The sequence below is a fragment of the Scyliorhinus canicula genome, chromosome 24, assembly GCF_902713615.1.
Source record: "Scyliorhinus canicula chromosome 24, sScyCan1.1, whole genome shotgun sequence".
NCBI lineage: Eukaryota > Metazoa > Chordata > Chondrichthyes > Carcharhiniformes > Scyliorhinidae > Scyliorhinus > Scyliorhinus canicula.
The window spans coordinates 7,162,706-7,178,560 of NC_052169.1; the positions used below are offsets into that span (position 1 = coordinate 7,162,706).

The 15,855-nt window shown below is 46.6% G+C and overlaps 1 protein-coding gene across 2 annotated transcripts in view; it reads right to left on the minus strand.

Moving 5' to 3' along the window:
* Positions 1-1,006: 1,006 nt before the first annotated feature.
* fbxo22 (F-box protein 22) overlaps positions 1,007-15,855 on the minus strand; it is a 30,986-nt gene continuing 16,137 nt past the window's right edge. For both annotated transcript variants that reach the window (XM_038784159.1, XM_038784158.1), the window contains exons 6-7: positions 6,351-6,516; positions 1,007-2,118 (exon numbers count right to left, since the gene is read on the minus strand). In XM_038784159.1, coding sequence (XP_038640087.1) covers positions 1,701-2,118; positions 6,351-6,516 — 584 coding nt within the window. In that variant the 3' untranslated portion in view covers positions 1,007-1,700. The remainder of the gene's footprint in view (positions 2,119-6,350; positions 6,517-15,855) is intronic.

The window sequence follows — 15,855 nt, forward strand, 5'->3', positions numbered from 1 at the left end:
TGCCTCATCGTCAGATCAGTATTTCAGAGGAAGCTAAAAAAAAAAAACTCTCTCCAGATGTGGCGGCACGGTGGCTAGAACTGCTGCCTCAGTGCCAAGCATCCAGGTTCGATGCCGTGGGTGACCATCTTGTGTGGAGTTTGCACATTCTCTCCATGTGGGTTTCCTCCATGTGCTTCTATTTCTTCTCTCAGTCCAAAGATGTGCAGGTTAGGTGCACTGGCCATGCTAAATTGCCCCTTAGTGTCCACAGCTGTGCAGGTTAGGTGGGGTTGGGGAGTGGACCTAGGTAGGGTGCTCTTTCAGAGGGTCAGTATAGACTCGATGGGGTGAACGGCCTCTTTCTGCACTGTTGGCATTCTACGGATTCTATAGATACATCCCGAGGAAGGGCAAAATCGGCAATTGTACAATTGTCTTCCAGAATTCAGGTGGCGAACCTGCCCATGGGTAATAATAATAATTAGCACTCTCGCCAGAGTCATAATGCTGCGGTTTTAAGTTTCACTCCAGAGACCTGAGCACCAAACTGAGGCCAGCACTCGAGTGCAGTATTGTGGGAGTCGTGCGCTGCCTGACTTGCCATTTTCCTGCAGAAATGTTAAACCGAGGCAGCATCTTCCCTCTCCGGTGGATGTAACATAATCCTCGGCAGCATCCAAGCAGTAGCTACCCCCAGTGCCCTGGTTAGGCCTCACCCAACATCAATAAAATGCATTGTCTGAGTATCATGTTACTGGGTTTTTTTTGGGGGGGGGGGGGGGGGGGGGGTTGCTGTGAACAAAGTGGCTGCCCAGTTTGCAACATTAGTACATTGGAACGATGATTTATGCTGCAAAAGTCTTCATCAGCTATTAAGCGATTTGGGATGTTGTGAAAGGCGCCATACAAACACAGGTCTTTCCTTCCTTCCTAAACCTTTTCAGTGGATATATGCACCATCCCCACACCCCCACTTTCGTCGCCATTACTCTTTACTGTAACCTTAGTGACGACAAGAACAGAATCTGAGCCAGAAGATTTTATTAGGACGTCCAGATCAGCTGCTTCGCATCCTTCGACATCAAGAAGCCCTTCCCAGATCTGACCCGTTAACACTTAAAAATCCTGCAGAATGCTTTGGTTTAAATAAAATGTCAAAATTTTTTTTTACAATTACAACAAATAAATCATTAGAATTACTGCGCCTTTACCCATGATTACCCATGAAAGATAGAAAGCTGTGAAAAACTACAGTAAGAAGTCTTACAACACCAGGTTAAAGTCCAACAGGTTTGTTTCAAACACGAGCTTTCGAAGCACTGCTCCTCCCTCAGGTGAGCAGTGCTCTGAAAGCTAGTGTTTGAAACAAACCTGTTGGACTTTAAACTGGTGTTGTAAGACTTCTTACTGTGCTCACCCCAGTCCAACGCCGGCATCTCCACATCGTGAAAAACTACGGAATCGATTGAAACTGACAATTTCTGAAAGCTCCCCTTGCTCTCCTGAAATTTAAGGGGATTGTTTTGGAGAAATTACTCAACTCGACCACTTTATGAGCATACCCCAGTAAATTTTCTTGGCCAATTCAAACAATTTTCTGCACTTTGTGCAAATATTTTTGATGTAATGTAGACTGATCCACAACTGGCGTTTATCCTTGTACACTGTCGGCCCGATTGTTAATGCCATGTCCAGCTGATTGAAAGGTTTTTAAGTCTTTATTTAACTGGCCCCAGGTGCAGAAGGGCCATCACCGTGGTGTAGCCATGGAGCAATTCATCACAATCTGCAGAGTTGCCACACTCCCTCAGTGAGAACTGCTCCGTGACGATGCGGTCGCAGCCGATTTCTCCATTGCCGAAAAACCCGAACAACGGAATGCCCGGAAACTGCTTCCGGAAGGCATCCGCTTCCACGTTCTCCTTGCTGGAGTAGTAGTTCTGACCCCGCCCAATGCAGGCGAACATGAATCCCACCGTGTTGGTCTCGGGAATGTTGGCCGCTTTGAGACGCTGCATGGCCGCCTCTGCGCTCTTGGCCGTCTCCACGTCCTCGTCCAGGAGGATGGACGCCGCCTGGATCGGTCTTCCGCTCAAGGACAGGCCAACAAAACCGTACATGTGCCGGACATCAATGCTACAAAAAAGGGCGGGGGGGGGGGGGAAACAAAAAGCAAAACAGGGATTGTGAAAGGTCGCTCGGACAGTCTCCAGGCAGCCTGCTTTTTCATGGGAATGGAACAGAATTAAATATTTGCTCCTGAATGTACAGGGATGATAAAACGGCCCCGTGATGAGTAACTACTTGTACATCATTGTGTTCTCATAAAAGCAGGAAGAGGCGCTCCTACAGAGATGCAACAAAAATAAAAATCCCTCAAGGAATGAGCGTGAAACATGTGGTGCTCTCTCTCTCTCTCTCTGGAGGATGGGGCCGAGGCACATTGTTGGTGGACAATAGAGGTAACTCTCCCCACCGACATGCTCAGACCTAGCTCGATGGTGTTTTAACTGCGACTCTGGTTCTCCTCAAATTAAACATCCCACTCTTCAATCCTCACCTCCGTCAGCATTAACACTCGTAAGAACAAAAATAATGGCAGGAATCTCCTTCCTCGATTTACGTGAACTGCTTAATTTTGTCACCTCACTGACGCACAGGTAGGAGGAATCAATTATAATTAAATACTTTCCTTCCCTCCGTAGGTGTTAATTCTGACAAATTTGTAAATCGAATGGAGAAAAAAAAACAGCTGAGCCCAGGTGAGCCAGAATCTAAAAATAACCCCCAGAGAATGACTCTCCAATCTGTGAACACAAAACTCGAACATATGGCTCTCAAATGTGGAACTTGTAATGTAACTTTGTTAGTGCATTTCTAATTGGAGAGAAAAATATTGTTCAGATAACCTCCAAGACTGTCTTCATTCCTTCATATGTCTGACTAGTCTGCTGCCTGGTACGACATCCTACGCCTTGGCTTCATTAACTGGAAGTTCCTAGCCCTTAATGCTGACTCATCTTTTATGTTCTAACTCTTCGTGGCAACTGATATTAAAAATGATGATGGTGCTTCCCACACGAAATGAGACACATACCTTTGAAATGATCAAAGACGGGGCGGGAAAGTACTTTGTACTCAAAGGAAACCCATTTTGGGTTTCCATCCTCCATTAAGATGCAAGCCAAAACACAATGAAGCCTCTTTAATGGCAATGTCGTCATTAGTGAGCAGACGTGCCTATCTATTTAATCAGGGGACCACACAAAGTAGACACACTGATGCTGACTGACAACAACCAGTCACATTAATACACCAGAACAATTAACCCAACTTCCATAAGCTGTGCCAAAGGAATCATTCCACTATCAAACTTTCCACTACATTGACATTCGAGGGCTGTTTATGCGTACACATGGAACATGTTCCACTTTGCTTCGACAACTCAGGAACAGCAGGGTCAATCCCAGCACTTAGACGGCATGGTAGCATAGTGGTTAGCACTGTTGCTTCACAGTGCAGGGTCCCGGGTTCAATTCCCGGCTTGGGTCACTGTCTGTGTGGAGTCTGCACGTTCTCCCCCTGGGTTTCTTCTGGGTGCTCCGGTTTCCTCCCACAAGTCCTGAAAGACATGCTGTTAGGTGAATTGCACATTCTGAATCCTCCCTCTGTGTACCCGAACAGGCGCTGAAATATGGCGACTAGGTGATTTTCAGTAATTTTTTTGCAATGTTAATGTAAGCCTACTTGTGACACTGATAAAGATTATTAAATTGCCCTCAAGTGTCCAAGGATGTGCAGGTTGGATGGGCTTACAGAGGATAGGGTATGGGCCTGGGTAGGATGCTCTTTCGGGGGAGGGGGGGGGCAAACAGAATCCCTACAATGCAGGAGGCCACAATTTTCAGCCATTTCCTCTCTCTTCAGGTGCTTATGCAATTTATTTTGAAAGTCATGATCGAATCAGCCTCCAGCACACTCTCTGGCAGGGCAGTCTAGTTTGTAACCACGTGTTGCGTAAAATGGTTTGTCCTCGTGGAGCCACTGACTCTTTCACCAGACGCTGTAAATCTCTGTCCTCCGATTCTCGACCCTTCCCTCAACGCTTGCTCCCCATCTACTCTGCATCTTGACCTCTTAATAATTCTGTAAACCTCTCTCAAATCTCCCCTCAACCTGCTATAATAATAATGTTTTATAATAATCTTTATTCTCACAGGTAGGCTTACATCAGGGGTGGGCAAACTACGGCCCGCGGGCCGCATGCAGCCCGCCAAAGGTCTTTATGCGGCCCACCAAGTCATTAAAAAAAAAATTTAATTTTTTTTTTTAAAAAGGTTAATGGGGGGGGGGGCTGTTGGGTTACTTACTGGTATAGGGTGGATACGTTGACTTGAGTAGGGTGATCATTGCTCGGCACAACGTCGAGGGCCGAAGGGCCTGTTCTGTGCTGTTCTATGGTTAGCATAAATGCTTCACAGCTCCAGGGTCCCAGGTTCGATTCCCGGCTGGGTCACTGTCTGCGTGGAGTCTGCACGTCCTCCCCCTGTGTGCGTGGGTTTCCTCCGGGTGCTCCGGTTTCCTCCCACAGTCCAAAGATGTGCGGGTTAGGTGGATTGGCCATGCTAAATTGCCCGTAGTGTCCTAATAAAAAGATTAAGGGGGGGGGGGGTTGTTGGGTTATGGGTATAGGGTGGATACGTGGGTTTGAGTAGGGTGATCATGGCTTGGCACAACATTGAGGGCTGAAGGGCCTGTTCTGTGCTGTACTGTTCTATGTTCTATATAAGGCGCCCAGAATCATAACCGGGTGAAGTAATTATTTTACTTAATATACTATGCGGCCCTTTAAAATTGTGAATTTCTGAATGTGGCCCTTGCACGGAAAAGTTTGCCCACCCCTGGCTTACATTAACGCTGCAACAAAGTTACTGTGAAAAGTCCCCAGTCGCCACACCCCAACGCCTGTTCGGGTACACAGAGGGAAGATTCAGAATGTGCAAATTACCTAACAGCGCGTCTTTCGGGACTTGTGGGAGTAAACCGGAGAACCCGGAGGACATTCGCACAGACAGTGACCCAAGCCAGGAATCAAACCCGGGACCCTGGTGCTGTGAAGCAACTGTGCTAACCACTGTGCTACTGTGACAACTCCTCCAGTTTCTCCAACATATCCAAGTGACTGCAAAGTCCCTCGTCCCTGGGACCATTCTCATAAATCATTTCTGCGTCCTTTCTGCAGCTTTCACACCCCTCCTTCAGTGTGGTGTCCCGAATTGTGCTCACCATACTCCTTTGCTTCTGTATTCTACCCTTCCATTTGGAAAGCCCAGAGTCCTGCTTGCCTTTTTAACCACTTTCTAAATCGAGCCGGAATACTTGATGGCTTTACCGCTCCCTGGTTCAGAGATGCTGAGCTGGTTAAGTAACACTCCTTCCAGGCAGCACGTCGGCACAGTGGTTAGCATTGCTGCCTCACGGCACCGAGGTCCCAGGTTCGATCCCGGCCCCGGGTCACTGTCTGTGTTGAGTTTGCACATTCTCCACGTGTTTGCATGGGTTTCGCCCCCACAACACAAAAATGTGTAAATTAGGCGGATGGACCATGCTAAATTGCCCCTTAATTGGAAAATATGATTTATAGAACAGTACAGCACAGAACAGGCCCTTCGGCCCTCGATGTTGTGCCGAGCAATGATCACCCTACTTAAACCCACGTAACCCGTATACCCGTAACCCAACAATCCCCCCATTAACCTTACACTATGGGCAATTTAGCATGGCCAATCCACCTAACCCGCACATCTTTGGACTGTGGGAGGAAACCGGAGCACCCGGAGGAAACCCACGCACACACGGGGAGGACATGCAGACTCCACACAGACAGTGACCCAGCCGGGAATCGAACCTGGGACCCTGGAGCTGTGAAGCATTGATGCTAACCACCACGCTACCGTGAGGCCCCATTGAGTACACTAAATTTATTTTTTTAAAAGCTAACACTCCTTCCCCAGAACAACCAGCTCAGCACAGCACAGGCAACAAACCAGGGGCTTCCCTGTTCCCCAGGGATCGCTCTCACACATCCAAGTGGTGCATCTCCCTCTGGGCCTTTGGGGGAGTGGGGGGGGGGGGGGGGCTGATTTGCAAGTTCTTCTTTACTGCAGTCTGGGAGCATGTGGCTACACGGCAATGTGGCGGAGTTGAGCTTAATTACACTGCAGGGAGTCAGCCTGATGGACAGATAAATCATTCATAGCCGTGGAATGAATTGATTGCAGGAAGAAAGGAGAGAAACATTTGCTTCCCAGCAAACCTGCACAAGCTACACGGATAGATAAAGGCTCGGTGGTTGCGTGGGTACCTACCTTTCGGAACTGGGCGAAAACACTCTGTCAACGTGGCCCCCCACCACAATAGTATTCCTCACATTGAATGGCCTAGTGAGTCGCTGAATGAAGTCGGCGGCTGCAGGTTTAAAGGTGTTGTATCCAAACAGCAACACGACACGGAGTTCAGGGTTATCCTGAAGACCTAAATGGGGAAGAGGGGGAAAGTGAGAGCAGCAAAACTGTGCAAACAATTTTCAGCATACCTGGGACTTGGAAGAAATTTACTTAGTGACATCCCAAGCAGCAAGAGCAAAACGTGGGGCGATCCCAACATTATTATTTACATTAAATAAAAAGATGCTATTTTCGACACAGGCGTGCAGTTTGAAGATAGTATTAGCATCAACTTCCTCTTTCATTTAATCACATTTTCAAAACAGCAATGGGGACCCTTACCCTTCATGAATAACCGGCAGCCGTGTTTGCCTGTGTGACTGCTCTTCACAGTAACACATTGTTTGCAGAGTGCTTTGAAAGACACGACGAGGCGCAATACAAATGCAACTCTTCTATTCTCTCCTGCGAGGGGTGGACATTTTCATGTGGGATCGAACTGACCCAAGATTGTAGGAGCCGAAAGCTCACCGCAATCTGCCACAGAGCAATCCTACCCTGTTTGGTTTTGGTACACAAGCTTTGCTAGTCGGCCCCTCTAATAATAACAACCTTTTATTGTCACAAGTATGAAATTACTGTGAAAAGCCCCTAGTCGCCACATTCTGGCGCCTGTTCGGGTAAGCTGGTACGGGAATTGAACCCGCGCTGCTGGCCTTGTTCTGCATCACAAACCAGCTATCCTTGCCCTGGAATAAGCTCGAACGTTACTGATTCTCAGAGTTTCGCTGCAAACCCATTGCAACACAATTCTCGGTTTATGCACAGAATACAACGCAACGCTTCACCGCAGCACCATCCAGTGGCAACAGACCTGATACCAATGTTTTTAAAATGATTTAAAAACCAGGAATTCATCACTTCTCCTTGCCTACGAAACAGCAATCCCTTCACTTATAAATAGGACAATTCCCAGCCCTTCAACCTTTACCGCCCTGAAGGACAAGGGCAACAATTTCAGGGGTACATCATCACTTTTGCAACACATTTCCCCAACTGGAATTATAATCCTAGAACTCAAGTAACACCGTCAGTTGTGTAGCAGTGGAACCATAGGGATTGCGGTGGGTTAAAGAGATCCACAGCCACCACTTCAAACGTATACAAACATACTAACTAGGAGCACAAGTAGGCCATTCGGCCCCTTGGGCCTCCTCCATTAGCCAATAGGATTACAGTTGATCTGATTATGGTCTCAGTGTAACGATCCTGTGGCCCCTCTTACACCCTCTGATTCCCTTGTTGGTCAAGAATTTGTTTACCTCTGCCCTTAAAATCATTCAATGATCCCTGTCTTTCCCATTCTCTGGCAAGGAGAGTTCCACAGAGTCACGACCCTCGAGAGAAAAGAAAATTCTCTTCAGCGCCGCCTTCAATGGGAGACCCCTTATTTTCAAACAGCGACCCTCGGCTCTGGTCTCTCCCACAAGAGGAAACATCCTTTTCAGCATCCAGTGTGAATTCCTCTCAAGATCTTAATACAAAGAATCCCTACAGTGCAGGCGTGGCCACTCAGCCCATCGAGTCTGCACCGACCCTACCTAGAGCGCAGCCCACTTCACAGCCCTATCACTGTAACCCCACCTAACCTGCACATCTTTGGACACCAAGGGGAAAATTAGCACGTCTAATCCACCTAACCTGCACATCTTTGGACACTAAAGGACAATTTTGTTTCAACATGGCTAATCCACCTAACCTGCACACCTAGACTGTGGGTGAAAGCCTGAACACCCGAACGAAACCCATGCAGACACGGGGAGAACATGCAGACTCCGCACAGACAGTGACCCAAGCCGGGAATTGAACCCGAGATGCTGGCACCGTGAGACAGCAGTGCTAACCACTGTGCTACCTCTCGTTCTTCTAAGCTCTGATGGAAACAGCCAGCCCAACCTTTCTTCATAACACGCTCATCCCAGGAGCCTTCTCTAAATTGTTTCCAATGCAATTGTGTCCTTCTTCGAGTAAGGAGACCAAACCTGTACGCAGTACTCCAGATGTGTTCTCACCAATGCCCTTGTACAACTGTAGCAAAACAGCACCACTTTTATATTCCATTCCCCTTGCGATAAACAACTTTTCACTTTCGTTCCTTTTTTAAAATAAATTTAGATTACCCAATTATTTTTTCCAATTAAGGGGCAATTTAGCGTGGCCAATCCACCTACTCTGCACATTTTTGGGTTGTGGGGGCGAAACCCACACAGACACGGGGAGAATGTGCAAACTCCACACGGACAGTGACCCAGAGCCGGGATCGAACCTGGGACCTCAGCGCCATGAGGCGGTTGTGCTAACCACTAGGCCACCGTGCTGCCCTTTCACTTTCCTTCCTAACCACTTTCTGCAACTGTACACTAACTTTATGTGATTCATATACTAGGACACCCAGATCCCTCTGCATTGCAGAATTATGCAATCATAGAATTCATAGAATTTACAGTACAGAAGGAGGCCATTCGGCCCATCGAGTCTGCACCGGCTCTTGGAAAGAGCACCCTACCCAAGATCAACACCTCCACCCTATCCCCATAATCCAGTAACCCCACCCAACACTAAGGGCAATTTTGGGCACTAAGGGCAATTTATCATGGCCAATCCACCTAACCTGCACATCATTGGACTGTGGGAGGAAACCCACGCACACACGGGGAGGATGTGCAGACTCCGCACAGACAGTGACCCAAGCCGGAATCGAACCTGGGATCATAAGAACATAAGAACTAGGAGCAGGAGTAGGCCATCTGGCCCTTCGAGCCTGCTCCGCCATTCAATTAGATCATGGCTGATCTTTTGTGGACTCAGCTCCACTTTCCGGCCCAAACACCATAACCCTTAATCTTCAAAAAACTATCTATCTTTACCTTAAAAACATGTAATGAAGGAGCCTCAACTGCTTCACTGGGCAAGGAATTCCATAGATTCACAACCCTTTGGGTGAAGAAGTTCCTCCTAAACTCAGTCCTAAATCTACTTCCCCTTATTTTGAGGCTATGTCCCCTAGTTCTGCTTTCACCCGCCAGTGGAAGCAACCTGCCCGCATCTATCCTATCTATTCCCTTCATAATTTTAAATGTTTCTATAAGATCCCCCCTCATCCTTCTACATTCCAACGAGTACAGTCCCAGTCTACTCAACCTCTCCTAATAATCCAACCCCTTCAGCTCTGGGATTAACCTAGTGAATCTCCTCTGCACACCCTCCAGCGCCAGTATGTCCTTTCTCAAGTAAGGAGACCAAAACTGAACACAATACTCCAGGTGTGGCCTCACTAACACCATATACAATTGCAACATAACCTCCCTAGTCTTAAACTCCATCCCTCTAGCAATGAAGGACAAAATTCCATTTGCCTTCTTAATCACCTGCTGCACCTGTAAACCAACTTTCTGTGACTCATGCACTAGCACACCCAGGTCTCTCTGCACAGCGGCATGTTTTAATATTTTATCATTTAAATAATAATCCCGTTTGCTGTTATTCCTACCAAAATGGATAACCTCACATCTGTCAACATTGTATTCCATCTGCCAGACCCTAGCCCATTCACTTAACCTATCCAAATCCCTCTTCAGACTTCCAGTATCCTCTGCACTTTTCGCTTTACCACTCATCTTAGTGTCATCTGCAAACTTGGACACATTGCCCTTGGTCCCCAACTCCAAATCATCTATGTAAATTGTGAACAATTGTGGGCCCAACACGGATCCCTGAGGGACACCACTAGCTACTGATTGCCAACCAGAGAAACACCCATTAATCCCCACTCTTTGCTTTCTATTAATTAACCAATCCTCTATCCATGCTACTACTTTACCCTTAATGCCATGCATCTTTATCTTATGCAGCAACCTTTTGTGTGGCACCTTGTCAAAGGCTTTCTGGAAATCCAGATATACCACATCCATTGGCTCCCCGTTATCTATTGCACTGGTAATATCCTCAAAAAATTCCACTAAATTAGTTAGGCACAACCTGCCCTTTATGAACCCATGCTGCATCTGCCCAATGGGACAATTTCTATCCAGATGCCTCGCTATTTCTTCCTTGATGATAGATTCCAGCATCTTCCCTACTACCGAAGTTAAGCTCACTGGCCTATAATTTCCTGCTCTCTGCCTACCTCCTTTTTTAAACAGTGGTGTCACGTTTTCTCATTTCCAATCCACCGGGACCACCCCAGAGTCTAGTGAATTTTGGTAAATCATCATTAGTGCATCTGCAATTTCCCTAGCCATTTCTTTTAGCACTCTGGGATGCATTCCATCAGGGCCAGGAGACTTGTCTATCTTTAGCCCCATTAGCTTGCCCATCACTACCTCCTTAGTGATAACAATCCTCTCAAGGTCCTCACCTGCCATAGCCTCATTTCTATCAATCACTGGCATTTTATTTGTGTCTTCCACTGTGAAGACCGACCCAAAAAACCTGTTCAGTTCCTCAGCCATTTCCTCATCTCCCGTTATTAAATCTCCCTTCTCATCCTCTAAAGGACCAATATTTACCGTAGCCACTCTTTTTTGTTTTATATATTTGTAAAAACTTTTGCTGTCTGTTTTTATATTCTGAGCAAGTTTACTCTCATACTCTATCTTACTCTTCTTTATAGCTTTTTTAGTAGCTTTCTGTTGCCCCATAAAGATTTCCCAGTCTCTAGTCTCCCACCAATCTTTGCCACTTTATATGCTTTTTCCTTCAATTTGATACTCTCCCTTATTTCCTTAGATATCCACGGTCGATTTTCCCTCTTTCTACCGTCCTTCCTTTTTGTCGGTATAAACCTTTGCTGAGCACTGTGAAAAATCGCTTGGAAGGTTCTCCACTGTTCCTCAACTGTTTCACCATAAAGTCTTTGCTCCCAGTCTACCTTAGCTAGTTCTTCTCTCATCCCATTGTAATCTCCTTTGTTTAAACACAAAACACGAGTATTTGATTTTGCTTTCTCACCCTCCATCTGTATTTTAAATTCCATCGTGGCGCTGTGAAGCATTTGTGCTATCCACAATGCTACCGTGCTGCCCATTTCGTGCTCCACTTAGCAGAAAATATTGAAAAAATTTGAACAAGTAATTAGCAAAGTAACTGAACAGAAACTGCAGTTTTTCCAACATCACCAGGGTCCCTCGAACAAAGTTAAAAGGTAATTCAATGACACGACACGGAGCACCTGCAGATGTTTCCCAAGGACCCAATAAATGGGAGTTTTCCTTCCTCGCCCTCCCAAAATGAAGCCGACAGTATGTGGCTGTTGAGGCTAGGAACTTCAGTCGACACGCTCTCAAGTTGAGACGAAGTACTCTGAATTTTAGTTGTCAAACACTTGCCGATGTTCTTGTACAAAGCCAGGCTGCCAAGTCTGTTGTGGACTAGATGGAACTTTGCTTGAACAGACCCTGGGGATTAATTTGAAACTGTCCAAATATTTCACTTAATACATTTAATAGCCGTCAAAGGCAGCAAAAAGCAAGATGCTTTCAACCTGTCCCAAGTAGGCTGGAAGTAGAAATACAGAGCCCAAGAGGTCACGACCCAGTCCAAGCTAATGTCTGGAAGGCAAAGCAGAGTTAACTGATTCAGTGAATTGGGGGTTTTCCACATCGAGTCTGACAAAATTTAGTAAACGGGCTGGATGCTCAATCACCAGTACTTATTACTGGGTGGCACCGTTAGCACTGTTGCTTCACAGCGCCAGGGACTCGGGTTTGATTCCCGGCTGGGGTCACTGTCTGTGTGGAACCTGCATGTTCTCCCCGTGTCTGCGTGGGTTTCCTCCGGGCGCTCCGGTTTCCTCCCACAAGTCCCAAAAGACGTCCTTGTTAGGTGAACTGGACATTCTGAATTCTCCCTCCGTGTACCCGAACAGGCGCCAGAGTGTGGCGACTAGGGGATTTTCACAGTAACTTTATTGCAGAGTTAATTTAAGCCTAATTGTGACACCAATAAATATTATAGATCATAATTATTACATAGCATCTTTATGAAATGTTTTTCTGCATTTGCATACTACTGGCTATCATTCTCGGAGACACATATGTAATGAGATTCATTTAAATGTACTATGAATGGAAATCAGATACAGGAACAATTTTCGCAACGGGGATATCAGAGTTGATTTGTTGTAATTGTTGCTTCAGGGTGGCAAGTAGCTACTTTGTGCGAATGGATGGGAAGGAGGGTCAGTTATTAAACAGGCTTGTTATAAAATTATTAAATGCATCCTTGTTTTATATGGCATCACTACTGTTTAAAACAACTGGTGATTTCAGCTTCTTCCGGTGGCTCAGTGGGTGACGATAGCCATGGAGACCAAGGTAATCACAGGATCATTCAGTGATTGGTGTCCAGTTGACCAACCTCAGCTGCAGTGGCAATAAACGGGTTACAACTAGCTCCCCCACCAGGAGTTAGTGGGAACGTTAGAGAGGGGCTGCGCTCCCTCCGTGTCCCTGCAGGCATGGGTGTCAGCTCAGGATCAATCCCAACCAGTGTCTATGCCGAAAGGCCGCTCCTTGGCCTCAAAGTGTACAACCAGGGGAAAGCCAGTCACTTCACCGGCCTGCCCCACCAGCCCACCTAATCACGGCTGCCGCGCACAACTCAGCTCCATCTCCATCTCACCGCCTTTCATCCACATCCCTAGACACCCTCTTTTTAAAAAATTTAGAGTACCCAATTCATTTTATTTTCCAATTAAGGGGCAATTTAGCGAGGCCAATCCACCTACCCTACACATTTTTGGGTTGTGGGGGCTAAACCCATGTGGAGCCAATTATTTTTTTCCAATTAAGGGGCAATTTAGCGTGGCCAATCCAACTAACCTTGGGTTGTGGGGGTGAAAACCACACAGACACGGGGAGAATGTGCAAACTCCACATGGAGAGTGACCCAGAGGCGGGATCGAACCTGGGACCTCGGCGCCGTGAGGCAGCAGTGCTAACCCACTGCGCCACGTGCCGAGACACTCCTGCCTGAAGAAATGCGTTGCAGCTTTGCCGCAACATGAACTATAGAACTGTGAAAATACCAATTTGCAGGGTTAACACATCCAAGCCAATCTCGGAACCTTCTTAACGCACGGTAATATTTAACAATTCTAAATTAACTGGCTTTCTCTACCTCCATTTTATTAGGCCAGATGGATTGTAATCAATCAATTTACAATTAGATAGCAGACAAAATTTATGCAGCTGGACGGCACGGTGGCGCAGTGGTTAGCACTGCAGCCTCACGGTGCTGAGGACCCGGGTTTGATCCTGGCCACGGGTCACTGTCCGTGTGGAGTTTGCTCATTCTCCCCGTGTTTGCGTGGGTTTCACCCCCACAACCCAAAGATGTGCTGGGTAGGTGGATTGACCATGCTAAATTGCCCCTTAATTGGAAAAAAAAATTGGCAACCCGAAATTTTCATTTATATCTACCTGCCTGCCAGCTCAGGTATACCGTCAACAAGAGCTTCTTTTTTTTTTAAGCCTTCATATCCATTGCTAAAGCCAACTTCCATTCATGGATTTCTTGCTTTTAGCAACAACATTCCTTCTGTGTTTGAACTGTAGCATCTTTATTTGGAAACATCCTCGCTGTGAATGTTCCGTATGGAGAGCTTCACAGACCACACTGGCAGGAAGTGAAAGCCTCATTTCAATGATGGATGACTTGTAGCAGTCAGAGGATCCAAAACAGCCCAACTATTCCAATGTTAGTCTCTGTGCCTTCCAGCCACCCACCGTGGGAGTAAAGCAAGCACACAAAGCTCAAATATACAGTGAGCAAAATCTGACAGCAGTTCACGTGTCAGCGTACAAGTTTCGTGCCGAGACCTTTATGCGCTTACGGCAACATACCCATACTATGAGATGTAATAGGCTTTTTATTAACTGTAAAAAAAACCTGTACACTATTTTTTTAAAACGTGTGCAACATAAAAAAAAAAATTTTAAATATAAATTTAGGGTACCCAATTATTTTTTCCAATTAAGGGGCAGATTTAGCGTGGCCAATCCACCTAACCTGCACATATTTTGGGTTGTGGGGGTGAAACCCACACAGGCACGGGGAGAATGTGCAAACTCCACACAGACAGTGACCCAGGGCCGGGATTCGAACCCGGGTCCTCAGCGCCGTAGGCAGCAATGCTAACCACTGTGCCACGTTGCTACATAAATTAAAGATGAAACAAGATAACAGAAATGGCAGACATTGCTTTGGCGGAACGAATGGTTACCGCACAGCCATTCGGCCCATCGTGTCCACGCAGGCGGTCCGTAAGAGCAACTCAACTCATTCCACTGCCCCCTCCTCCCAGTTTCCCCCCCCCCCCCATGGGCCATTTTTCAGATAATTTTCCCAATTCTCGATTTGAAAGCCCGAACTGACTCTGCCTCTACTACGCTCCTAGGCAGCGCACTCCACATCCTAAATGCTTGCCGCGTGAAAATAAAAAAAGTCTTTCCTTGTGTCGCTTATGCTTCCCTTTTCCAAAAACGAATCTGAAACGATGTCAAACTTCTGAGTGGCAGGTCATAGTCTCAGCGTACGGGGGTGGGGGGGGGTCGTCAGTCGTGCGGGGTTGTAATAGGCGAGAAATTTCCTCACTCCCTAACTTTGTGGATCTTTGGAACTCTCTACCCCAGAGGTTGCGGGTGCTCAGCCAATTGGCGCATTGAAGAGGGAGAATGGTCGACTTTCGGGCGCCGAGTGAGTCGGGGCAGTGGCCCAGAGCCGGGATCGAACCTGGGACCTCGGCGCCGTGAGGCCGCAGTGCGAACCCTCTGTGCCACCGTTCTGCCCTATAGATAGGTTTTTGATCAATAAGGGGATCAGGGGTTATGGGGTGAAGGCAGGAGAATGGGGTTGACACAAATATCAGCCATGATTGAATGGCGGAGCAGACTCGATGGGCCGAGTGGCATAATTCTGCTCCTATGTCTTAGCCTGAAGACACCGATTAAAACTGGAGCTGCTGACCTCCAATCGGAAGACAACTTATAGGAGGAGTGGAATCCAGTAGACATGTTTTTTGCTACAGCAAAAGCTCCTTATCTGCTCATTCCATTATTGTCAAATTCGTCACAGATGTTTATCAGTGGCGAGACATTCCAAAATTAAATCGTCAAGTACTTTTCATTCTTTTATTTGTCAACTGTTTAAATTATTGACCCTGTTTTATTGACTCAATTTTTATTATCAGTACTTTAGACATAGAACCAATCTTTGGATTAAAAAAAGTGTCCCAACTCCAATTTATCCTATAAATTGACCTCCTAATTGTTTCATACATTATTTTACATTTATCCCTGTTAACAGTGAAGGGGTAGTGAGTCTGGGGGTAAGTTGGGGGGAGAGTGGGGGGGAAAGAGAAGAAAAC